Source organism: Furipterus horrens, unplaced genomic scaffold (assembly GCF_987537825.1).
Source record: "Furipterus horrens unplaced genomic scaffold, mFurHor1.1.pri manual_scaffold_4, whole genome shotgun sequence".
NCBI classification, from domain to species: domain Eukaryota; kingdom Metazoa; phylum Chordata; class Mammalia; order Chiroptera; family Furipteridae; genus Furipterus; species Furipterus horrens.
In genome coordinates this window covers 200,655,355-200,681,202 of record NW_028327174.1, presented here as the reverse complement: position 1 = coordinate 200,681,202, position 25,848 = coordinate 200,655,355, and the positions used below count along the sequence as shown (strand labels likewise).

At 58.8% G+C, this 25,848-nt stretch overlaps 1 protein-coding gene across 1 annotated transcript in view; it reads right to left on the bottom strand.

Moving 5' to 3' along the window:
* Positions 1 to 527: 527 nt before the first annotated feature.
* The window catches only part of ASS1 (argininosuccinate synthase 1), a 47,622-nt gene continuing 22,301 nt past the window's right edge, over positions 528 to 25,848 (bottom strand). The window contains exons 10-16 of the mRNA XM_090274903.1: positions 21,879 to 21,969; positions 19,477 to 19,561; positions 18,826 to 18,890; positions 10,757 to 10,888; positions 5,871 to 6,027; positions 2,205 to 2,270; positions 528 to 817 (exon numbers count right to left, since the gene is read on the bottom strand). Coding sequence (XP_090131029.1) covers positions 772 to 817; positions 2,205 to 2,270; positions 5,871 to 6,027; positions 10,757 to 10,888; positions 18,826 to 18,890; positions 19,477 to 19,561; positions 21,879 to 21,969 — 642 coding nt within the window. The 3' untranslated portion in view covers positions 528 to 771. The remainder of the gene's footprint in view (positions 818 to 2,204; positions 2,271 to 5,870; positions 6,028 to 10,756; positions 10,889 to 18,825; positions 18,891 to 19,476; positions 19,562 to 21,878; positions 21,970 to 25,848) is intronic.

The window sequence follows — 25,848 nt, the reverse complement described above, 5'->3', positions numbered from 1 at the left end:
TGGCCCTGCTGGGCCCTGCTTTGTGAAGGACTGGTAGGGGGCCAAGTGCCCGCTCTGTTCTGCTTCTGCGCTTTCCAGCACTCTTCTCAGGCTTCTCTTTTCCCTCAGGTTCTTCTTCCTCCACAGGTTAGGCTACTGAAGACCACCCAGCCATGGAGGCAAAGACTCACGTGGACAATCATGGCCTCCACTTTGGGCAGGACAGCTCCCAGATATGTCACCGAACCTGTCCTCGGTTTCCCTGGCACGAGCCACAGGGCCACAGTTAGTGACGAGCGCCAGGCTGCCGGGCTAGGGTTGGACCCAGGTGGGCACTTCTGGATTCCCTGTGCTTTGCTGGAGGAGAGAGGGGTCCATTCTTCCAGATAAACAGATTTTCAGGCAAAAGGTGGCCTTCAGGAGCACTTAAATCAGAAAACACAAAGGTTGGTCTAAGAAAAGCATGATTGACTGCGCACACACACACACACACACACACACACACGCATCCTTAACCCCGTCTCTGCAGAAATAAAGAAACAAAAGACTAATGCATCTTTTTTTTTAATTGTCATTTAATAGCTCCCCACCGGAGCCCACTCCCAATCTCCCCTTCACTGACCACTTCTGAAGGCTACAGGGATCAGGGAACAAAGCTGGGGCCTGGCACCCCCACCACGCTGCCAGCCCCGCCCGGAGAACAAGTCACAACTACAAATTATCACGGCAATCAGCGCTTGTACTTGGGAGACGGGCAAAGTGACGAGGCCCAGCTCCTCATTGTCAGCTGGTCTATTTGCCGGTGACCTTGCTCTGGAGGCGATGATATTCCTTCAGCCTGTAAACCAGATTCAAAACAAAGAAAAATGTAAATTAACAATAACAACATGCACTCAGTTCAATTAATTCAGGCAGAGCTGGGAGGGGGGGCGGGGGCAGCTGTTGGTTAAGATGTGTGTGAAGTTGTCTTTTCTTCCCCCCGCCATTCCCTCTTCTGCCCTCCAATCAGGGTAATGTAATTAATTTATCTTAGGGAGAAAACATTGCTTGTCATTGTTGCAGACAAAGCGTTTAACGGGCAATGGGAGACATGAAGAGGCCATTATGAAAACCCAGTATGTTTGGAGCCATTTAAAAAGGTTTATAGTCATAAAATACAAACAGAGGGCGAAGGAGGCAGGGCAGTAGAAGTAGGGAACCGTCGGGAGTAGGGGGGGAAGGGCGCTCGGGGGGGGGGTGCTGGGTTTGACATCTCTCCTGGTCTTGGTGCCAGGGGCAAGAGACTGGCTCTGGGAGAAAATGGTGGCTGTGTCCCCAGGGCATGTGCCAGGGAGAGGAGAGAGACCCGTGTCTTCTTCCCAACCCCAAGCCCCATGAGAATCAAGTTGGTGATTAAGAACTAAGAGCTGGACAGACAGACAGCCCTTCCTGACTCAGCTGCACAGTTTCCTAGCTGTGTGACCGTGGCCAAGTTACTTAACCTCTCTGGGCTTGTTTCTGGAGTTGCAAGTTTGTGTAACAATTACATGAGATAACCTAGGAGATGCCTGGAAGTGGCCTCGTCTTGGTAGCTGCTGGCAGTAAGTGGCCCTGTTAGCCCTTGTCCGTGCCAGCCCCAGGGCCACACCCAGGCTGGGTGCACACTGCCAGGCTCCTCTTGCGTGCCAGGCTCAGGGCCTCATGCTGATTTCCACAGACTCCTGTCGCTTTCCCTGCACCGGTGAGGCAGGCACACTTCACAAGCCCACGTGGGATTCCCACATGTCCTGAGGGGTTCTGAGACCGGCCACACTGCCATGGGGATTGGAACCCCGGTTTGAGTGCAGACCCATGTGGCTAGGATGGCAGCCTCCAGCTGGACCTGCAGCTCCGGTAGGGTGACATGAAGGCGGGAGCTGGCCAGGGGCCCTTCTGAGGCTCCTCTCCAATCTGCCCAGGAAAGGGGCTCTTAGGGGAGTCCCTGCCGCTGGAGAGGGTGTCAGTACGTGTCAGAGGCAAAGGGCAGGGCCCCGGAACCTGGAACCTGGCTGTCACAGGTGCGCCTCTGGCCCCGCTGAAATGGGAGCGGGCTGGGTCCAAAGCAGGCCCCGAGGATGCCGCGGACGGAGGGACGGGAAGGGGGGCTTGTCTAGGGCAGGACAGCAGTCAGAGTGATCGAGGTCTCAGCAGAGTCAGCTCCCACACCCGGGGGACCTGAGGACCCGTTCAGGGTCATGACTTCTCACCTCAGGGAGTTGATGTTGATAAAACCGGTGGCATCGCTCGGCTCGTAATCACCCTGCACGTTCATGCTGCAAGGGGAGAGAAGCCTGTCAGCACCCCCGGCCGCCCAGGGACCTCCGGGGCCGGGAAGAGCTGCTGCACAGACGGGCAGCGCAGACCCGGGCCCAGCCAGGGCTCACGCTGCTCAGGGAAACCAGGCGCACTCATGGAGCCGGCTCTGCCCTCAGGACCGCGGGGCCCGGATGTGCCCAGGAGCAGCTGACGCCGTCTGGGCGCCCGGAGGCCGTGGATCTGCGAGCTGCAGGGAGGCCTCCGGCACCCACGGCAGGGTCTGTCGGCTGTGCTACCTTTCACCTTGTTGGCCCGACCAGCGCGGCCCTGTCCACTGCCTTCTCACACCCGGACACCCCCCCTCCCGCGCCGGGGTCGTGGGAAGTGCCGGGGCCACCGCAGCTGTACGCACGGGACACAGCTTCCCCATCTGTGTTTCCAGGCCCCGTGGGCCACGGCCCTCGCGTCTCTGGTGCTCTCAGTCGGCTGCCCTCCGAAACCCTGCGCAGCTGCAATCGTCCGGGGCGGCCCCCTCTGTCTGCGCCCCAGCGCCGCCCCCACCCCATCCTGGAGCTCAGGGCAAATAGCCCTGCCTGCTCCCCAAACTCTGCTCTTGCACTAGAAATGGGGCTCCACAGGAAGTGTTGGAGCGGGCACCTGGCATACGGAAAGGACTCACTGTTGCTCACACCATTCATTCATTCATTCATTCATTCATTCACTCATTCAGGTATTTATTAAGCACCTACTATGTGCTGGGAGCTGTGCCAGGTGCCAAGGAAACAGGAGCAAGACAAGAACAGCGCCCATGGAGCGGGCGGAGGACAGACATAAGCAAGCAATCACCCATCTGTTAATTCTGACGGTGATGACCTCTTTGAAGACAAGTTCAGGGCACCATGGTCCCAGATCTGACTCCACAGGCCCCCCCTCCATGCCTCGGGGGGAAAGGGGAGCCCTCCCATTTCTCACGGACCCCTTCTTACGTCCTGCCCTGAATCAGCCCCTTGTCCCCATGTCTGCCCAGCTCCAGCCTGAGGACACAACAGTTTCAAGGAGCCGTCTCCCAGAGAGGTGAGATTGGGGGAGGCAGAGGGGATTTGCCATGATTTTTGTTTTAGCCAGCCTGAGGCTGTCGGTGTCTCTGACTGGCCCTTTGTGGACTTCTTACGACCACAAATGGGGTCCCTGCCGCCCCACCCCGCAACGTGCTGGGACTTGGGCTCTGCTGCCCTTCCCTCCAGGCCCTGCCCTGACCTCCGTGGGGCCTTGAAGCTGGTACACAGAACTCCCACGGCCCCACCGCCGCTCCCTCCACCTCCCTTGGCCCCTCCAGGGCTCAGGTGACTGAAGCCACCAGCGGCCAACCAGCAAGTTCCCTGCAAGGGGCCATGAGGTCAGACCTCAGAGGGGCTGCAGTTTGCCACCCTGTACTGGGCAGAGGGAAAACCGGACTGAGCTAAAGCATCGGCCTACAGACACCCAGCCCACGCCCACGGTCAGTCAGCCCGCCCCCTGTGCAAGGGTCCCTGTGCTCGGTCCGAGGGTACGAGGTGGGGAGGATGAGGGGACCGATCAGGAGCCGCCTCCTGCCTCCCAGCCTCTGCATCTGTCCTTCTGCCCCCACCTGTGACGTGTCGGAACCGACGCCCTCCCCTGCCCCCGGTGGGCCCTCGTGGACGGCCCCACAGCCCCGCAAAGCGAGGCCGCGCGCGTACAGGGGCAAACGGGCCCCACGAGGCTGCCAGAGTGTGTCCAGAGGTGTTTCTCAGGCACCGAAAAACCTCTTTTTAAAGCCGTGGTTTGGGGTTGCGGGGGGCGGGGGTGCGGGCTGGGTTGGAAAAAGAGTTTACAATGATTTTTTTTTTTTTTTACCTCCCCTGACGGTCTACAGAAAACCTCTATGCTTTTATTTCTGTTCATTCGAGTGGCTCTGACCTGCTCTATAATTACGTTACTTTCTACCTACTGTGCCGCAGCATTTCCAGTTCTGCTACCTCTCGCGGCTTCCTCGCTGGTCCCTGTGACGCTGTCACTCAAGGGCTTTCAAGTCAGCGATGTAGAAATCAAAAAGAAAAGGGAAATAGTCGGAGACACAGTGAGAATAAATGCTCCTGCTTTTCTCTCTTTTTTTCCCCTTTCCCTTTTTACTTTATTCATTTAATCTCCCCGAGCGAGACTCTAAGGCTTAATGAAGGGTTGGACAGATTATTAGAGGCTGTTGATTTGGAGGAGGAGGGAAGAAAGAGCCAGAGAGAGAAAGAGAGAAGATAATTTGACATTTACCCCGACTGATCTAAACTGATTCAGTTATATTTATGGCTTATAAAGTGTTTAGAAAGATTGAGGGGGGAGAAACGCAACCCGGCAAAGAGAGGGAAAGAGAAAAATTATATTGACTGCCAAACAAAACGCGCAGTGTAATCCTCACCTGTCCCCGGGGGGCAGGGTCGGGGAGAGCCAGCCGCAGCCTGAGCGCAGCTGGGCCTGGGACTTGAGCCCTGGGCAGCTGTCTGTCCCTCAGCGGTCTGTGCCCACCTCTCGCTGGGCCCGGTGACCGCCACGCCGACGCCTCACGCCTTGGTCAAGGCCACTCTCTCATTCATGATGCAGACGCGGGCACAGCTAAAGGGCACCTGCTCCCGTGGCGCAGCCCGCCAGGCCTTGCCTCGCCCACCACGTCCTTCTCAGGGCCTCGGCCTGGCGCGTCGCAAGGAACCCCTCAAGGTTCCCTGCTCAGGTCCTTTCTCGTCTCACAGACTCTCCTCTCTAGTCCCCTCTTGGCTTCAGAGGACATCAAGCTGTCCCCTCCCCTCCCGTCTAGGCCTGCGTGTCCAGACAGTCCTCTTGGCCTGTCCCCAAGAAAACCCACCCTCAAGAGCGTGATCCTTCAAGAACATCCTCAGCTCAGTGTTTGCCACCAGAATGTACCCAGCTGCCTGTGCCTAGACACCCAGGGCAGTTCTGGACTTTTCCATCTACCTCCACACCCCAGCCCTTCGGATTCCACCTCCTAAATATCTGCCAACTCCATCCACTCTGTTCCCAGAGACATCAACGTGGTCCAAGCAACCAGCGTGGCCCTGGGGAGCCCCAGTTTCCACCCTCGCCGGTGCTCACCTCGCTCAGGTACCTTTTCTAGAGTGGCCAGAAGGACCCTTGAAACACACACATCTGACCACGTCCTTCCCTTTAAGATCTGGCTCCAGGACCCTCATGCTCCGGCCTCTTGCCCCTTGCACTTTTGTAGTGACTAGGATGTCCTGGGTTCTTCCAAGGCCCAGAGCCTCTGCACATGACACACTCTTATCTTTCTGAGATCAGCTCAAACACGACTTCCCCAGGGACTTTCCTTCACACCCCAGTTACCCCGCCCAGCCAGAGCCCCCCATATCTCCTCACGGCCTGGAGTCACCTTCCCTAATTCGACATGCGGGTGACGGTTGGATGGGTGCCTTCTACCCCCTCGGACCTGCAAGTCCCACCGGGTCACAGGCGGTGCTGACACTGCCCGACCAGCTCCCCGTGCCCCGCACGTTGCTGCTGAGAAAGCCAGTCGGAAGTGACACCGGACACCTGAGCATGTGCCGGCAGGGGCTGGAGGTGGGGACACCTACCTCACCAGCTCCTCGTTGTACAGGGACAGTGGGGACTCCCGGCCGAGGATGTACACCTGGCCCTTGAACACAGACACGGTGACTTTCCCCTCCACGCGCTCCTGTGACTTGGCGATGCAGTGGCGGACAAATTCGCACTCGGGACTGTGCCAGAAGCCTGCGGGGAGGAAGCAGCGAGAGCGCTGGGGAGGCCACCGTGTGCCAGCCTCGGGCCAGGGCCTCGGGCTCGGGAAGGGCACCCGGCCGCACCCCCTCCTGGCCTGGGTCTGCCTCCTTCCCTGCGGAGTTCCTGCGCCACGTGTATGTGCAAATGGCCAGGCCACAGGACAAGCCCACGGCGCCCTGTCCTGTGACCTAGGGCTGAGGAGGCCTCCCAGCCTGTGCCACGCAGCTGCCCCTGGGGTCAGTGGCAGGACGCGCACCCAGTGCTCCAGGCCGGACGTTAAGGGAGCTCTGCCTGCAGGTGGTAGACACGGCAGGGAAGGGACCCTGTCATTTGCCCACAGGGAGCGCAGTTTTTACGAGGGCAACAGAGTTATCAGGCAGACAAGGTGAGACTCAGGTAGGGGTCACCTAGGGCCCAGCGATGGGGGTGCCCTGCAGCTGGGTGGCGGTCTGGGGGTCAGGAAGCCTCTGGGCCTCCATCTGCTGAGGGGTGATACCTCGGTGACCCCCTCCTGAGACTAGTGGGCTCAGGGACTGCTGGGGACGCTGGTGTCCCGGCCTAGAGCAGGGAGGAGGCCCACCCCTCAGGCAGGGCCGGCCCCTTGGGCATCAGTGAACTGCCTTCTGAATATGGCCAATATTTCCATTGCAGATATAACACTAGCAGGCACGGCGCTAAGCGCTTCCCAGGGACTAGCTCTTTGAATGCTCATGGACGGCCCATGAGAAACCCTCTCAGCCTCTCTTTTCTGGGTGAGGGCGTGAGGCAAGACAGGCTATGGTGGGGGGCCTGGGTCTGACCCCAGCTGGCCCCGGTAGGAATGACTCCTCTTCACACGATCCCCTTGCAGCTTTCCTGTCTGTGGCTGGTACAGCCGGGCAGGTGCCTGAGAAGCGAGCTACTGCCCCCCTCACCATGCCTGCACCCCAGAGCCCTGAGGCCAGGAAAGGCCGTGTGCTTGGTCCCCGGGACGGGCAGGCTCAGACCCGCGGGCAGCCAGCCTCTCTCTTCGCTAGTTTCTGCGGAGGGGCGAGCAGGTGGGCTGGCCGGGGTGGGGGAGGGACAAAACAGCTCGAGGGGTAGGATTTCTCTGAAATGGAGCTGGGAAGGTGAGCCCACCTGGGCAGCTGCGGGGCCAGATGGCCTGTGATCTCCTGCCCTGATAAGGGGCCAGGTCAGCCGGGGGTCTGGGGCTATTGTTGGAGGCCCAGGCCTCAGGGGGCCGGTGCTGGGAGCGGGGGCGGGGGGGGGGCTCTCAGTGGGAAAGGAAAGCAGGCTTTCTCCGGGATGGGGGCGTGCAGAGGTGGGGGAGGGCCGGCCATGGAGAGGAGACCTGCCATTTGAGTTCACATCCCAGCTCCACCTTGACAAGCAAGGTCATCTCTTTGCTTTGCACGAGGAGATACTGTTACTAACCACCCTCCAGGGGTAGTGTGGACTCAGTGAGGGGGTGGAGGCCACGCTCTGAGCCTTCTGCACCAGCCCTCACTGTATTCAGTGAGACAGACGCCCGGAATTGGGGGAGCTTGTCCGAAGTCACTCAGCGAGATCCTGAGGGTGCAGGTCCCGCTGAGTGCTCCTGACTCCAGTCCTGACCCACACGGGAGGGGACCCTGACGGCCCCCACCCCCTGCCATACCCCAGTGTCCCCGGCTCAGCCCTCTTCTTACAAAGTTGGGATGATTAGGCCATTAGTTCCCAGGCTGGAAGATAGGCAGTAAACAGAGACAAGACAGGGGACAGAGACGCCCCTGGGAGCACCTGGCCTGGATTTTATCTCAGGGTCTCCTGTCTTCATCCCATGGGAGCCTCATGCTCAGATTTCTTTTCCCAGCAGATCCAGCCTGGGATGGGGGAGACCCTGCATGCCCCAGGCCTGTGGGTGTGCTATGGGGGGGCCTGGGGCTGGGCCAGGCGCTGCACTAATGGGGATGACACCCCTCTGTGTGAGTTGTACATTACACCCATTTTGCTGCTGAAGAAACTGAGGTGGGGGGGTGAGCTATGCCCCCCCCCATGAGATGGGTCCTGAAGCTGGGGTTCTGCCAGGAGGACCGTGTGGAGTGGGGGCAGCCCTCTCGGGTTAGAGGCTGCTCCTGGAGGGAGAGGGTCTGTACAGATCCCATACAGGCAGACCAGGAAATTTGAGGGTGGGGCAAGAGGAAAGGGAGACAGCGGTCATGGTAACCAGGGCATCTAGGAGTGGAGCCGAGGCAGACAGGCTTCTGTGCCTCAGTCTCCCTATCTTGCCCCCAGACCACTGGGGCGCTGAGGAAGCCAAGCATCGCAGCAAAGTGGCGGGCTCTGTCACAGGGGTGAGACAGAACCGGGAAGAAACTGGACCTGGTGCCCTTTACTTTACAGGAGGGGAAACTGAGTCTCGGGGAGGAGACAGACCTACCCAAGTTCATAAACCCCACCAGAGGGGAGGCCTCCGTCCCCTGCCTGTGCGCCTGGAAGCCACGTCACGCATCTGCGGTGAGTCAGTACATGCGGGGCGAGCGCCCTGCGCCAGCCGCTGCTCTCAACGCCGTGTAAATAGTCACGCGCTTGGGCCTCACTACAGGCGCAGTTACTACGCCCTCTCTTCAGACGGGAACGCGGAGGCCCAGCGGCTTCAGTAGCCGGCTCAAGCTAACCCTCGGGGTATAACGTTTATGTGACAAATCACACCCAACAGCCCTCTGAGCTGCCGGGGGCCCAGCATGACATCCACGGGGGCCTGGATGGCAGGGGGACCTCGAAAAATTAATATTGATCATAACCAGCCAGGATGAGCCTCCCCTGCCCTGGCCTCGCCCCTTCTCCTCCACCCTGAGGTTTTACTTCCTCTGAAACCTCATCACTGTCACTCATTTTGGGATTTAGAAGGCTTGGCAGGTGACAGCAGGAACCCAGCCCGGGTGGCCTGGCGGAAGGGCACCGAGCCCAGGGCCGAGCTGCGCCTCAGACGCTCGGGGCTCCCCGTGCACGCCGCCGAGTGCCCTGATCGCCCCGCTCGCTCGTGGCTCAGCCCACCTCACTGTCCCCTGGGGCCTATGGCAGTGGCCGAGAACTTGGCCTCTGAAGCTGGCCTGCCCTGGGCTCACGGCCACCCCTCGGCTGCTGTGAAACCTTGCACAAGGGTCCTCACCTGCCTGGGCCTCAGTTTCCTCACCTCGGTGCAGCCGAGGTTAGGTAACGCCGGTCAGTGCCATGCTCCGGTCCCACCGTAGGAGAGGTGGCGGCCTGCCCCCTACCCCACCGCCTCTGCGAACACCTCAGAGCAAGAACAGCCCGGCCAGGTGTTCCCACCAACGCAGCCTGCCACGTCTTAATGACTCTCCCGCTTTGTAACCCAAATTTGCCTTCCAGCACTGAAACCCCGCAGAGCAAGAGTCCGCAGGAGACAATGGTATTTAAACACCTGTCTGTACCTATCAAAGCCGCTGGGAACAATGGGAGGGAGAAACACCACCAGCCAATAACCACAAGTCTTCTTGAAATCCCAAAATGAGTTCCAGCGATTAGGGGCTTCCAAAAAACCCCAAACCTCGGGGTGGAGGAGGGGGCAGTAGAGGCTTCTCCAGGTAGTTATTATTACTATGACCTTTCCCTGGGTCCCCTGCCGTCCAGGCCCCCACGGAGGACAAGCTGGGCCTCAGGCAGCAGCCTGCCTTCCCAGCCGCTCCGAGGGGCTGTCCGATGTGACTCCTCTCACCAGGGGGATATGAATGTAACGGAGTGGATCGGCAAGGGTTCCTGGGAAAGGGCCGGAGGGTATCCTGCGCTCTGTGCGTCCTGCAGCCTCTGCCGAGGCGGCTCAACTTCTGGGCGCACACAGAGGCCACAGACAACGTGTCAATGAGGGAGCACAGTTGTGCCAAAAAAACCCCAAAACGGTTTGTGGGCATGGAAATGCTACTTCTCACATGTCATGAAATAGTATTATTGAAAGAAAGGTTTCCCAGCCATTTAAATATATAAAACCCAGTCTTAGCCCGCAGGCTGAACAAGAACCGGTGACAGCCTGAGCTGGGGACTGCGTCACACACGTGAGGGGTGGCTCGGGAGTCAGAAGGCCGGGATCCCAACTCTGACAACAGGGAGGCCCAGAGGCCCAGCCTGCTCACCTGTAAAAACAGACCCTACCTGTACCCCGTGCAAATGTCAGCCACGACCACTGCACGTGTGGGCAGGGCCCGCCACGCGGCCGTCCTGGTGACCTCCCAGTTATCCTGCTTACGCACTGCCCACGCCCGGGGCCAAGCTCTTGGCCAAGGCAGCCCGTCCCTAGCCTGAGGCAGTTCATGCAGTAGCTCCAGGTTCTGCCAGGAGGCAGCCTGACCTGCGGTCAAACCCAGCGAGGCCACTTCCTGGTGTGTAACTTTCTGCAAGTTCCTGCCACGCTAAGCCTCAGTTTCCTCATCTGTAAAAGCCAGCTGCAGTTCTAGGAAAGTTGGGAGGACCCCTTGGACAACTCATGTCCCCACACAGTGCCGGGCACTGGCACGTGCTGAATAAAGGTCAGCTGCCCTGGCGGCGGAGGGGACACATGATGAATCCTTAGAATCATAGAGGTGGCAGGTGGCAGGGGCAGCGGACATCCTGGGGGCACTGACACGTTTCCCTTGACACCCTGTGAACAGGGCATCCCCCCTGGCTCCCTCATCCCCTGTCCCCACTTGACCCCCTTCAGCCATTGGCCAGCGAGGGAGGCGGCGGCAGGGGGCCTACGCACCAGTATACACCAGCTCTGCGAATTTCAAGCCCAGGCCTTGCTTGATTTTGCGCACTTCCCGGTCCATGGTGAAGGCCTCAATGTCTAAATGAGCGTGGTAAAGGACCGTCCCCGCTGGGGTCTCGTAGATACCTAGCCATTTTTCCAGGCAGGGGGAAAAGGAGAAAAAAAGAGAGAAACGCGTGAAACCCAAACTGTCAGCAAATGACACACAAAAAAAGAGAAATAATGACTTGTCTGACAGGAGACAAGCCGGTCGGACCCATTCACTCCCAGCTTGCTGCAAAATGCATCTGTCATTATGTTCATGCTGGGGCCACGACAGTCCACTCTGCGGCTTGCGGAGAAAATGTCTGGATGCCCCCCTTTGAAGAGGCCTGCAGACGCTGGAAAATGACAGGGTTCGGAGCTGTTCCCCCTCCTTCTCAATGCGTGCCCACCGGCCCGCGGCTGAAAACCTATAATTAAACCAACGACGGTGGAGCCCAGGGCCCCAAATATCCCTTCCTCCCTTCCTCCGGGGAGCCAGGGGAGGGGATGGCTGTGCACACACGTGTACACGTGTGTGCACACATGAGTCGCTTTCAGCCAGGAGCTCCTCTGTAGCAGCTGTGTCCCTGCAGAGCAGTGCTAACCTCTGAGATGGACGGCTTGCAATCCCCTGCGCTGCACCCACCTCACAGGTGGGGAAACTGAGGCCTGAGAAGGAACGTGCCCGAGGTGGAGCTGGGAACTGAGTCTGGGCCCTGAGTCCCTGACCTGCTGCGCTGGGGGTCACTGGCAATGGGGACCCAAACCCCCGGTCTGGCTGAGCAGCCTCTGTCATCACCTCCAGCTCTGTTCCTGCACTTGCTAAATGACCTGCTGGGACCGGATGGGAGGAAGCAGACCTGGGAGGGACATCCAATGAGTGGCGCACGTGAGGACACCCAGGTACCACGAGGCGGGACTGCCCACGTGCACACAGCCAGACCCCCTGCTGGCCCAGCTCCGCGACCTCTAAGATAAAGTTCAGGTGAGCGTGTGCAGCTGACCTGGGACACACTGCCCTGTGCTCGCTGTCCTCGAGGAGGAGGGGCCAGAACTGCCCCCATCCCCACAAATGCCGCTCCGAAAGGTGCCTTTTCCCCATCACGTAATGTCTTAGCATTAAAGGGGCAGCTTTTCAGGTACCCTGACAACTTACCACCATCGTCTTTCCAAACCAGCTGCTCTAAGTGAAACAAAAGATTTGCACACCCACGTCCACAAGCAGTGTCAGTCACAACAGCTAAAAGGCGGGAGCCACCAAAATGTTGACCAGTGGATGATGGACACACAAAATGCGGTCTAGCCACACAGTGAGATGTTATCCAGCAATTAAATGGCAGGAAGCCCTGGCTGGTGTGGCTCAGTGGACTGAGCGCCAGCCTGCGAACCAAAGGGTCGCCAGTTCGATTACCAGTCAGGGCATCTGCCTGGGTTACGGGCCAGGTCTCCACATGGGGAGCGTGTGAGATGCAGCCATACATGGATGTTTCTCTCCCTCTCTCTCTCCCTCCCTTCCCCGCTCTCTAAAAATAAATACAACCTTAAAAAATAAAAATAAAAAAAATGCAGGCAGTTTTGACACATGCTGCAACATGGATGAACCCTGAGGACATCACGCAGAGAGAAAGAAGGCAGTCACAGAAGGACACATGTTGTATGATGTCACATACATGAGATCCAAGGCAACCATTTCAGAGAGAGAAAAGAGAATGCTGGTTGCCAGGGGCCGAGGAGTTAGTGTCCCACGGGGACAGTCCCGGTTTGAGAAGATGGGAAAGTTCTGGAGACGGATGGAGAGGAAGGTGGTGCACAGTGTGAGTGGGAATGGGCCTCGTGTCACTGAGCTGGACGCTTAAAAATGATTAACTTGGTAACCTTAATGTTAAATATCTCTTACCGCAATTAAAAAAAATCCCTTAAAAAAAGCAAAAACCGTAAAAGAAATTGTTTTCAACTCTGAAATCCAAAAGGGACATGGGCTGAGTCGACGTGACTGGCCACAGACATCCTCCCCTGAGCGCTCCTCCGGGCCTTGATCTGCACGCCTGGGAGTCACAGAAACATCAGAACTTGAAGGCGAGGCCCGTTAGGACCATGCTGGCCCTGTGCTCCCCTAACTCTTAGCTGCAAACCCCGTGTTCAAACACATCCTCAGGCAGGAGCCCGCGTAGGGAATAGAGAGCCCCGGCCCTGCTGGGAGAGCAGGGTCTCTCTGTGAACCCCGCCCCCACCCTGCACAGTCCTCCAAAGGCTAATCTGGTCCAACATGCTGATTTCACAGATGGGGAGACTGAGGCCCGGAGAGGGTAATGACTCACCCAAGGTGCACGGACCACCGTCCGAGTCTCCCGTCTCTGCTCCAGGTGGCCCTCAGGGCCTTTGGCAAAGTGATCAAGGGCCCACGGGAGCACGAGAGGGAACATGCAAGTCTGAGGTGCTGAGGCCGAGGGGAAGGACCTGGGTTCTCCCTGTGGCTCAAGGTGCCGGTCTCAGGGGACATACGTGTCAAAGAGACCAGGCGTCAATACAATGACAATGTGCCACAGAAGAGCCTATCCTGTTCCACTCGTTCAGCCGGCGGCTGTCCCTCTGGGGGGACATGGCCACCCAGCAGGGCAACACCGAGGTCCCTGGGGAGGCCTCATCCTCACCCATGTAGACCCGGGTTAAACAGGCCGGCGCCTATTTCTGCAGAGCGGCTCAGAGACACAGCCGGACGGGGGTGACAAAGGCTGACAGGAGCAGAGACGTGCGGATGGCTGAGGAAAGCCTTGGCAGACAGCACGGTGGGGGGCCTGGGGGGCCCGGGAAACCTATGCTCACAGGCAAGAATGCCGCATGGGAGCTGGGGCCACCCCTTGGGGGGCAGCATGGCACCACCACGTGGCTCCCGATGGCCCCAGGACACCAAGACAGGCCGCCAGCTCAGCAGCCCGTTTGCAAAGACAGGCGTGTGCAGATGTTTGGAAATATCTGCCTCCCAAATGGCAAAAACAGCCACAGTTAGAAGGATAAGTGCGCAATCACCCTAGGGACTTCATCACCGAGAACAGAGCGATTTCTCAGGAGTCACCTAAAGCAAGATAATGACAAAGGCCGACTGGTCTTCTCATCTGGGCACAGACAAGGAACTCTATATGCACTGGTTTGGAAACAGCCTTCTAGGTATTAGTTTTGCCACATTTTGGAAAACCCCAGAAACTTTCAAAGCCTGTCCTTACACGGGCACAGACAATTGCAAACGTGCTGCCCCAGGCTCATTTTCAGTCCTGGGGACGCTGGCTGCCCTGTTTTTCTGTCCTCGGCTGAGCCAGCTGCAGGGCACGGTGCACGCTGTACACTGCAGGTGCAGGGCCGGGGCCAGGGACCAGAAGCGCCACACCACTTACACCTTTACAGAGAGGGCCCAGCTTTGCTGTGTGACCTGGGCCTGCCTCAGCCCCTCTTTGAACCCAGGCAACCAGTCTGGAAAATGGGGTTGCAGTTGTCTGCTGCTCTTCCTCCTAACTTCCACCTGCCTGAAGGTGAGCACCCACACACACTGTCCCCTGCCCTCGGGGTGGCGTGCGTACTGATGGTTTTGTCTCTAGAACACTGCAGCTGAGTCCCCAGCATCACCTCCCGACAGGGCAGAAAGGGGACGAGGCCAGCGGTGTGCAGGGCTCGAGGAAGACATCGCGACTTCCCAGCGAGGGAAGGCTGTGACTTGCCCAAGGGCTCCCCCCCTGCTGGCCCCTGGTAGCTGCTCCCCAGGAAAAGGGCAGAACGGCTCTTGGGCAGAGCGAGCCCTCAGAACCAGCAGCGGCCACGAACACACCAGCACAATGAACATTCCTGCTCCTTCTCAGAGAAGGTGTTCAAGTTCCTGGTGACAGATCAAAACGTGTGTGTTCAGGTCGCTCTGCTGTGCGTGTGTGTGTGTGTGTGCGTGTGTGTGTGTGTGTGAGCATTTTAAGCTCTTCCCTCTCCTCTCCACAGGGGTAAGGGTAGATGATTTCTGTGTATTTCTTTTGGAGGAAAAAAAAGTGACTTAAAAAAAAAAAAGAAACAAGTGACAGAAAGCTGATGCTAAAAGACTATGGATCTGGGACTTCTGACAGTTGGCATACAAACCACTGAGCAAAAAAAGAAGGAGGAGATGACAGTTGAGTCCTGGTGTCGCTGTGGAAGGGACAACAGACATCTTTGGAGTGACACACACAGCGGCTCCCAGAGTCTATTTTCATCGCCCCGTGTTTACAGGAGGAAGACGGAGGTGTCAGCCGTGTAGTGGCTTCAATCACACCACAATTACTGCTGGGGGCGGGAGGGCCGTGAGGAGCTGGAGGGGCTGGGGCTGGGGGAGACGGGACCAAAGAGGGAGAGGTGGGGACCGAAACAGCTGCTGCCACTTAAAGTCTCGTCCGTTCCCGGGGCGGCCAGGTTAGCCCGGATCGAGCAATTTGGCAGAATTGAGTGGGATTGGAACTCAGCCGGAGGTTGGGGGTGGGGGTGAGGGCACCTGGATCAGAGGCTCTGGTCCTTTGGGAAAGCAGTATCCAGAGGGAGCGATTTGGAAACGCCAGGGGAAGGGAGGTTGGCTGGAGCCCAAGGGCATCCCTGTTAGGTACCAGGGCCAGGGAGAGAGGCAGTTGCCATGGTGACAGGGAGGCAAGTGATGGTGGGACTCTAACCATCCTCTATGCTCCCGATGTCCCCCAGGCCCACCCTGGTCAAGCCAGGCCTCTGGGAGGGCAAGTGTCTTTGCTTTACGGGGCTCCCTCCACTCTCCGCCTGGAAGGTTCTATCCCTGTGAAGCTTCTGGTGGGCGAGCAAGCGGGGAAGAGGGCAGGCAGCCCTCGTTCCTTCTTGGCCAAAAGAAGAGGCGTAAGGAGGAGGGGAGAGGAGGGGAGAGATGAGTAGGGTGGAGGGAGAAGGGGAAGAGTGCGAGGGAAAGAGTACAGGGGAGAGACGGCCGGCAATGGGGGCGGGGTGGGGTGGGGGACACAGCGGAGAAGAGGAGACGTGGTGCAGAGGGGGCAGCAGGCAGGGGTGAGGCCCCAGGGGCAGGCTGGGGGAGGAGTGAAGGTGAGAGAAGGACAAGGAGGGAGCTGGCTGCTTCCCTGCTTCCCTGCTGCCTGCTGGGCCCCCCCTTCTCCTCCCCACTGATTTCATTTACTTCACTTAATTAGCCCCCCTCCAGAGTTAAAAAGATAATGTGATAATGACGATGTGAACAGCCACAATACTGCGAAAGCTCTCCATCTGCGGTTCCCCGGCCCCCTGCCCCTCTGACCCCATGGCCCCTGGTGCCGATGAGCCGGCCACCCTAGGGCCACCCCAGACCCACGGCGCTAGCCCTGCCCAGCTCCCTAGCCCCCCGCCCCCTGAAAAAAACAAGAAATCAAAACAAAACAAGCCCTTAAAGAATTTCAATTATGAGCTTTGTAAAATCAATACAAATGACATTTTCCCCTTGTACATTGGGATGCAAACAATACTCTTCCTGCTCTGCCCTCGATGTAATTGGCAATTAATAGGTTCTCCCATTACTGTTGACTTAATAAAAACCTTGTTGTGGGGGAATCCATAATGTCCTGATTTAGTGTCTGGCTCTTTCTTCCTCACTAGGAATCACTGGGGGTGTTGAAATAAAAACAAGCTATCTCCTAAAATTAGGAAGCAACTTTCTTCTCTCCCCGCCAACCCAAGTAAGAAAAGAGGCGAGTTAGAGCTTCTGGAGGGAGATGATGACATCGCCTAAGACAGCCCAGTGACAGGTGGAAGTTCAGAGAGGGAAAGCAACTTGCCTAAGGCCACACAGCAAGTTCTTGGAGTCAGGTGGCTGATCGTTTACCCCGAAGACGGTACAATTCTGACTAAGTCCCATGCTTTTAGGGATAGCCTCATGGGCACACACACACACACACTATGTGGGCAGCGGGGAGGCTGCATGCCAGGCAGAGAGCCACTCCTCTATTCTTACCGAAAGAGTCAGAATGGCCTGTGAATGTCACGACTTTGTCCTTCACTGGGGATGACGCCCCCAGTTCTGGGGGAAAGGTGGGGTCTACCGCCAGGCATGGCACCTACTACGGGTCAAGAGCTCACTAGAGTTGACCTGCATGCAACCCATTTCACAGATGAGGACGTTGAGGCTCAGAGAGAGAGGCTCAGTTGCTTTCCCAGTGGTGATGGAGCCAGGATGGGGACCCAAGCCTGGCACCAAAGCGGGGACCCACTACACCAGCCTCCCCCAGGTCTTCATCGGACCTAACTCACTACCCACCTGGCCACATCTTCCCTTTTCTACCGCCCCCGATCCACCTTTTCTATGCCACATTCTACCAGTTGAAGCCGATTCTCCTGCCACCTCCTCCTCTAGGCTGTCTTCCCAGAATAGCTCAGACCAGGCCTTGATCACTACCTTCTTCACCCCAACTTTGCTTGGAGCTCTCTGCTGAGCAGGATGCCATTTCTCAGTGTGATCCCAGGCCAGTCCTTATCTTTCCAATAAGGAAATTTATTTTCACCACAAGTGCTGATCCTGATGGATTGGTAGTGACTGCCTGAAGCACCGAGACACATCTGCAGTCGATCAGTGATGCCTGCCAAGGGCCTGGGCAGGGCCTGACAACAGGTGCCTTAGCGGACACCTGTGAGCCACATGCAGAGCTCCCAGGGACTGCGGGTGGCCCAGTCCTTGCAGCACCCTCCTGGGGCCACAGCCACAGATGGGGCACCCCCACCACTCCAGTTCCTGCTAGGACACCCGGGCTAGAACCTGGCGGGGCCACACTCCAGACTTAAGCTCTTAACTCTCTGGATCTGGGGTGTTAGTCCTGGTCCTGCCAGCAACGTGCCGGGGACTTGGAGCCTTGCCTTCTCCATTTATAAAATGAGGGTGCTGGCCTCTGGCTCCCCAAGGTCCCTTGCAGATCTGCCTGGGACGATCTACATTGTGCAGGCTCCCAAGGGCAGCCTGGGACAAAGGCGCACTTCATCAGAGGCTAATATAGGTGAGAGACAAAGGTAAGGGCCGACGAGAGGGAGCAGCTAATTAGTAACATTGTTCTCAACAAGGCCTTCCCGAGAGTTTCCATAATAGCCCAGCCGGGGCAGGGAAGAGCCGCACGAGTCGGGCAGCAGCTGGTTCCCCTCCCACCCCCATGCCCATATTACCCCTGGGGAGGAAGGCCCAGAAACGGCCAGTCCAAGGTCACTGGGCCAGGCAGGGCAAACCTGGGGTGAGCACCCGGCATCCTGCCCCCTGCGTCACAGCCCTTTGCCAAGAGCTGAAATCTGGCCACCGGGGTGCTCGCTCCTTGGATTTTAGAATTTTAGTCAAACGTCTTGAAGGGCAAAGGCCATGATGACACCCGGGCTTGGGTTTATCGGGTTGTGTTATCTTTTTAAAATTGACACCAAGCAAGGTGATACAAACATCTGCCAAAACAGGGGGCCGCCACCCCACCGTCAGTGTTTAAAGCATTCAGGCGCCCAGTTCCAGGGCCCTCACTGCTGAAAGCATGCCCCGTTCCTCTGAGAGTGCCCAGGGCCCAGCTCCTCACATGCAGACCCTCAGGGAGCGAGAGCCCCTTGTATGGATGGGGAAACTGAGTCCTCAAGGGGAGGGCCTAGTGGAGGTGACTCGGTGAGCGATTGTCCAAGGGCATCACCGAGCTCTGATACTAAGAGAAGACAGAGGCGCCTGCTTGGGGACCAACCCCTCCTCCCTCCAGGCTCAGCCTGAGGCAGGTGTGGGGAGGGCAGCTGAGCCAAGGGGGCAGCCCTTGTGTAGAAAAAGCCCCCACCCACCACCACAGACCCTGGCAGCTCACAGCGCCCTGCCCTGGGGACAGCTCCTCTCACAAAACTCTTGGAAGTCAGTGGCAAAGCACCCTTCACCTTACTTCACAGGAGGGAAACTGAGTCTGGTGGGGTGAAAGGACTTGCCAAAGTCACCGATGTAACACGGGAATTGCAATGCCCAAATGGGACGGGGACTGCAGGAGCTCTGGGGGCCGAGGCACGCCCTCGAGGGTGGCAAGCAGACTCACCCCGGGACTTCATCCCGATGAAGCGGTTCTCCACGATGTCGATGCGGCCCACACCATGCTTGCCCCTGTGGGGAGAACGGGTCACTCGGAGCCAGCTGCTGCCACGGGCTTGGCCTAAGATGCCACCCATCCAGCTGCTGCAGTCTGGGCACATCTGGGCTATGCCCACCCCAGAGCCACACGCAGGACATCAGGCACCATCTCAGATGTCCTCTAAGTCTGAGGCCATCTGAGTCAGGTCACCTGGTCCAATCACCCACTGTACAAGTGGGGAAACTGAGGCCTAGACAGGGACGACATGGCTCGGGTTACACAGTGAGTTTAATTTGCAGCTCTGGTTGCATCTGTCCAGGGCCTTGCATGGCACCAGCCCTGATCACTGTTCATCATCCCTTCTATCCTGGTCTCAGGTCTGGCCCAGAGCTTGGAAGCTCCATCTGGGCTCTTCCAAGGGGGCAGTACACCCTGCCCTGGGGTTGTTACCTACCAGGACTGAGGGCCACCAGGACTCAAACCAGAGACACCCCGGGGCCGTGCCAAGGCTGCCCACAGGGCGCAGGCCCGATCTCCTTGGCCTCAGCTGCAGCGGGGCCAGCCCAGCACCTGCCGGGCCGTGGTTTCCCAGGGAGGAGGCCCGGCGGTGACACTCACGCAAGTTCATTCAGGTAAGCGAAGAGCTCCAAGGACGTGCGGTGGGTGGTGCCATCCTTGACGTTTGTCACCTTCACGGGGACCCCTGAGGGGGGAGGACAAGGCAGTGGGCCTCCGGGCTGGAGCTCTGCGGAGGAGCCTGTGCCTGCCGCCCGCCCTCTCCCTCCGCCCGCAACGCCTTAAATGGATGTGACAGATATGGACTCCAAATGACTCCTTGAAAAGCCCTGTGCAGGTTGAGGCCTGCTGGGGGAAGAGAAGGGGCGAGGAAGCCCCCCAGAATGAAAGGGAAAACGCAATAGAAGTGCTCTCCCCCCACCCTTCCCATTCTCTTGGCCCCTTTTGCATTTAGGGGCTGTGAAATTGGAACCAGGCCCTGAACTAATTGAATTTCATGCTCCACCATTGTCTTAGGCCGGGAGCACCTTCTGTCCCGCCAGTAACCAGGGGGCCGCCGGCCGGTGGGGCCGCCGGCTGGTGGGGGGCCGGGTGTGCGTGTGCGCACACACACACGCACACACACAGACGGAGCCCCCTGCATGTCTGTCAGGCAGATCCCCGTGCCCCTGGCCCTGCACCCCAGACCCGCACGCAGCCGTCTGATTGATGGGGGTGAAATGGGGCCCGCTCCAGCAGGCGAGGGGCTGGGGGGCGTCCCCGGACCCTGAGAAGTCGGGGCTGGGGGCGCAGGAGGGCAGGAGGGAGGCTGCCGCTCGGGGAGGGACTGGCCCGGGCAAGGGGGGTGGGGAGGGGGGGCGGTGGGTGGGTTCGGGGTTGACTTTGAATAGCAAGGGGCACCTTCTCGAGCGGTGTGAAATGAGCAATAAATGTATTAGGGGACTAACAAGAGAGCTGTAACAGTGACAAAGAAAAGCTGTTCAAAGTTGGCGGCTAATCCCCCACCCATCTGCCCGGCTCATTACCATGGAGCCTGCGCTCGGTGCCAATCAGCGCTCAATAGCGCCTTTCGAGTCTTTATTAGCCCGGCGCCGCTTGGAGGGGCTTCGCTCGAGGCGCTGTCAGCCTCCCCATTCTTAACCCCCATTTCCAGGGGTTTTATAACTTGGTTGTAAATTGCTATTAAATGTAAGTCTGCCCAATAATGAACCTTAAGCCCCCTTCGCCACCCCCCGCCTGTCCCCTGTCCCTTTCTCTGCCCCCTCCGTCCTATTATCCCCTCCTCCGCCGGCCGCGGACGGGGCCTGCCCCAGAAAGCGGCTGACATTGTTGGTGCTGCTGCGGAGAAAGCCTCTTAGCCTTTAAAATAGTTAATAATTAGATTAAAACTTCAAATAAATTAACTAGCGGATGAATGGGGATTGGTCGGGGAGGGTTCCTCCCGTCTATTTTTCTCCAGACAGTCCCCAAATCATTAAAATGGATCATGTTTCCTCTCGGGCTCCCTTTCACCCTCACGGCTCTCCCAAGCCCCTGGGGGGCCTTTGGTGGCGGTGGTGGGGGGCACTACCTGCATCTGTCCCACCGTCTTCTCAGAGACGGTGCCCAAACAGACAGACCACACGCCCGTGAACCAGGCCTGGGGCAGCCAGAGCGGGCCTCAGAGGGACTTGGCGCCCTCGCTGCCCGTAGGGGCCTCTGACCAAGGATTCCCAGGTCCCCCAGTGGCGTGCAAGCCAACGGTTTGACCTGATGGGGAATGATGAAAATGCCCACTGTCTCAGCCACGCTCCCGGGAAAGGCCAGGAAGAGGCCGAGAATTAAAGGTCACGCGGCCTCTCTGCCCTCGTGGCCCCTCTCAGCTCCTCAAGCTCCTGCCCAGGACCCCCTCCTCCAAGGAAGCCTCCCTGATTCTTGCAGCCTCCTGCCGAGGTGTGTTCCTTGCACACCCCGAGCCTTTACGGGGAGCTCGGTCCTGCTCCTCCCACTACCAAGCGTGCCTTGCCTCCCTCTCCATCCCCAGGGTAAGGGGTGTCTCCGGAGCCAGGCTTGAGGCTGGGCACCCAGGCCAGGCCAGCAGACACTTCTTGTTGATCGCAGGGAGAATGAAGAGACCAGGATCCAAGCGAGAGCGGGGTTTGAACCTGGGGTCGGGGTGTGAGCTGAAGCTAGCTGAGGACTAGCCGAGGCTTTAGCTCTGGGGTCGGTGAGGCCCCCGAGGCCAGCTCTCTAAGCTGAGTGACTTCCCCAAAGGGTCCAAACAGCAGGCAAGTGCCTGCTGGGACTGGAATGGTCTCCCTCTTGAACTGGTGGGTGGTGGCTGAGGGTGCCTTTCCCCCTGAGCCTGGAGGCTCCCTGGGTCCTGCCATTCCTGGGAATCCCTGAAGCTCCCACCTGAACCCTGACTTCCAGAAATGTAAAAGGGGCCCCGCGCAGGCCTCCAGGCTGGGAAAAGGGGCCAGAGTCCCGAGTCTACCCTCTCGATGCTGGCGGCGGCCACCTACCTCTCTTGAACTCAATCTCAAGGACGTCAGGGCTGTTGGGGCCTTTGGCCGGGTCCTGAGTCTTTGTGTAGAGGCCTGGGGGTGCTTGGTTCTGACAAAAGACAGAAAGAGGTGGGTGACTGGGGTGCCCAGAGCCGAGCCATGCCACGCTGTCCCCGGACCCCGTGCACCCCTCTCCAAAACTGGGGTGCTGTTGGCACGTGCCCCGCCCCCCGCCGCCGGCACAGTCCAGCAGGGCTCCCAGCCCCCAGCCCGGAGCCGTCCCCGTTTGCCAGGGGCCTGGGGAACAAAGGGCTCAAGAAATCAGACAATTTTTCCCCTCAACTTGATCTCATCTTTTTCTTCGACGCCCCCACAGCTGGAGGTAGAATAGCAGGAGAGGAACAAGTCAGGCAGGAAAAGGCGACTCTGGAGGCGCAAAGCGGCACTGGCGGGCTTCCCGGGAGCGGGTGCGCACGCTGCCGCAGGCGCCCAGCGCCGGGGCTTATGCTGCACTGACCGCAAAGCTAATGACTGCGCGTGACCCCAGCAGGTGCTCCAGCGAGCCGAGCCGTCCCCGGGGTCCCCGGGGTTAATACTCAGAGGGAGAAAAGAGAAGAGCAAAGCAAAAACCCATTTGAAAACACATCAACCTTTATGTATATTTTTCTCTTGGGCGTGTTGGAAAAGCGGTGGAGGGAAGCTGGCTGCCTGGAACTCTCGAAATTCCCTCCTGCCTCCGAGGCCCTGGCTGCCCCCCTCAAACCTCCCCAGCTTTGGCTTGGACCCTTGCCACAGCGGGGATGGGGCCGCTAGGGTCTGACTGCTCGTGTCCCTCCTGTGGGCACCCCAGGCCCAGCTGTTGTCCACCCGCTGGCATCCTGGGAAGTGCAGTCACTAAATCTGCGCTTTTAACATCCTGCAGACATTCATTCGCCACTTGCAGCTACCGTTTCTTTCGGGTCTCAGCAGCCCGGTTTGGTAAGAAGGTCAAGCGCTGCTACCCCGTCTCCGGATGGAGAAACAGAGGCTGAGGGGGAGGGCCTGTGGCCGCAGCCAGGAGTTGCGTGCAGGGTGGAGCACCTGGTGTAGGGCAGGGGACCCACGAGGTCCTCAACCACTAGGTGCTGGATTTCAGAGGGGTGGAAGGTACCCCCAGAGGCAGGAGTCGGACCGCAGGCTGTGAGGCCTTGGGAGAGCCGCTTCACCCCTCGGAGCCTCCGTTTCCTCTTGTATAAAGTGAAAAAATGATACCTGCCTTTGATTTTCTGACAATTTCAGTGCAGAGACAGTCTTCACTAGACATGAAAATCACCCACGAACATGCCAGGAAGCCCTGGTGCAAGCTGCACCCGGCTCTGCGGGCGGGAGGGGCAGCTGGAGCGGACTCCCGGTGACAGCCCCTCCAGGACATCTGGGCCATCAGCCATGCCTGCGGTCACTTGGCCAGTTGGCTTGATGTAAGCGTGACTGGCCATCCCGGTCCCCACACCCCGAGAAACCCTCAGCCCTGGGCCCGCAGGGACCACTGATCCTCCAGGCTCTACTTCTGAGCTCAGTCGGGGGCTGTGCTGGAGTCCCCGGCACCTCCAAAGTGCCGTGTGACGTGGGGCCAGCTGCCTCCCCTAACTGTGTCTACCTGCAGGTGGGAACAAGGACTCAGAACCGACCTCAAAGACAAACCCAGGGAGGAGAAGGGTCCTTAAGGACCCCCAGCCTGATGCATCCATGGGCCAGACAGAAAACCGAGGACAAAGAGGTGGCTTGTCCAGATCCGACTGCCCGACCCCACTGATGGGAGGGCCAGCCCCGTGGAGTCCGGACTCTCTGTCCAGTGCTCTCTCCATTACCCCACGCTGTTTCCCAGCCGCTTTAGTGACCCAAGGGCTGAGAAGCAGCACGAGGGATGTGAACAGAGAGCCAGCATGGTTAGCTATGGGGACGGGCATGTGGGGGTTTCAGAAACGCCCCCCAGCCCCACTGGGCCCCACCAACCCCTACATCCACTGGGCACGCACAGGCCTGATGGCCATCTTCACCCAAAAGGTGAAGCGAACCAGAGCTGGGACTCTTGGTGACCAACTTGGCAGCCCCTCTCACCTGCCCAGGGCTCCTCTCTGGGGCCCCAGCCCAGGCTGGGCTGCAACCAGAGCGCCAGCGCTGTGCCTGAGCCTCCCTTTGCAACCTGGTGCCTGTCACTTTCTCCTGCCACACTTCTCAGCGGAGCCCCAGACAGGACGAGGACAGGAGAGAGGGGTCAGTCCGGAAGGACAGCATCCCAGCACTCGACAGGGGAAGCAGGAGGCCGCGCCAATTAGAGAAAATAACTAAATAGAAATGAAGTCACATTCGCTTTGCATTCCAAGGTGGCTCCCGCCTGCCTTTTTTACTCCGCCTCCTAAAAGCCCAGCTCAAATGACAAATAGTTTGTTGCTGAGTATCAATACCATCTATTTATCTCTCCCAGCGGGAGGGCTCACTTCCAATGTCATCTGGGGGGGTGTGTGGGGGGGGTGGAAGAGAGCAAAAAAAAAAAAGAGCGAGAGCGAGAGAGCGTGGGGTGGGGTGGGGTGGGCTGGGCTGGGGTGGGGTGGGCTGGGTGCGGGGCGCGGGGGAAAGAAAGCATGCAGCAGGCCGAGGAGGAGGAATTGGAAGCAAATGGCCCATGAACTGAACCATGATGTAGAGGCATGATCGATGCCGCGGATGGTTTATTCATCCATCAGATATGGCGGCCGGCGCTGAATGAACTCTTTCACTGTGGGCCCTATGAAGTTAAAGCAAGTAAATTTCTATCTTTCTTCGCATTAGCTGCCTCATTGCCCTTCAATCAGCCCTCACGGAGGCAGAAAATGGCTCCACCATCTGCCTTCAAACACTCCCTTCGACAGGTCTCGGGCTTTTTTGGGAGCGGGGGAGGGGGCACCCGTTCCCTTAAGCTCTGTCTCCGCAGCTCCTCCCGAGGGGGCTGGGGCAGCTCCAGTGGGTGCGCGCTTCTCCCAGGCCCCCAGCTGCGGCCAACTCAATTTGGGGATCCGAGGACAGCCATCCCCTGTGCACATCAGATTCAGAGATGCAAAGGAGGACCTGGAGCTTAGCCTTGGGGAGCCCCCAGCCAGCACAGCCCCTTGCCGTGCAGAGGGCAGGCTGGGAAAGCAGGGCCCGAGCGGCTGCCCCTGGGTCCCTGGGCTGGCCCCATACTTCTCAGCAGGAAGGAGGTCTTGCCCCCGACTCATACCCAGCCCAGCCTTTGCTCCCAAGGATGCTTAGCTGGCCTGAGGAGGGAGGGTGGGACCCCCAGTTCTATGTTCCAGGCCTTGCCCGGTGCCGGACAGACCAAGCGGCTTCCAATGGCTTAGCGGGCAGGGAGAGGGGGCAGTTTTCCACTGTGTGCATGAGCAATCAGAGGCTCAGAGAGGTTGGGTGACTTGCCCAAGGTTACAGAGCAAGAGAAGCAGACTGAGGATTCAGACCCAGGTTCCCTACCACTGGGGCCTGAGCATTAACCTTCCCGCCTTGATTGGGTGGCAGAATCCTTAAAAAGACACTCTCTAGAACTTACCCATCCATCCCCTGTCCTCATCAGACAGGAGGCCTAGGAGACAGGGGGCCTGTCATGGCCACACAGGGGCCCGCGCGCCACCACTGGCTCTGCCCCCCTGTCCTGAGGTGAGAGCCACAGGCTGCTTGGAGAGGGCTGGGGAGTGGTTTCCCAGCGTGCCTGGGCCCCGCAGGCTGCAGGACACCCCGCCTGGAAGCTGCTCTGTGCTGCTCAGCGTCCCCTGCCCCCTTTGGCGCTGAGTGACTGGCTAATTAGGGGTGGGTGGCCTGAGTGTCACAGGGTCAGCAGAGCATGAACTGGAAAAACCTGTGGCCAGCAGGCAGCAGCCTCATGGGGCCATCAGCCTTCGGGGGGCAAGGGTGCAGGCTGTCTTGAGTGACACAGTCGGGGTGAGGGGTGTGGGGGGTCCCGGGCAGTGGGGGAACCAGA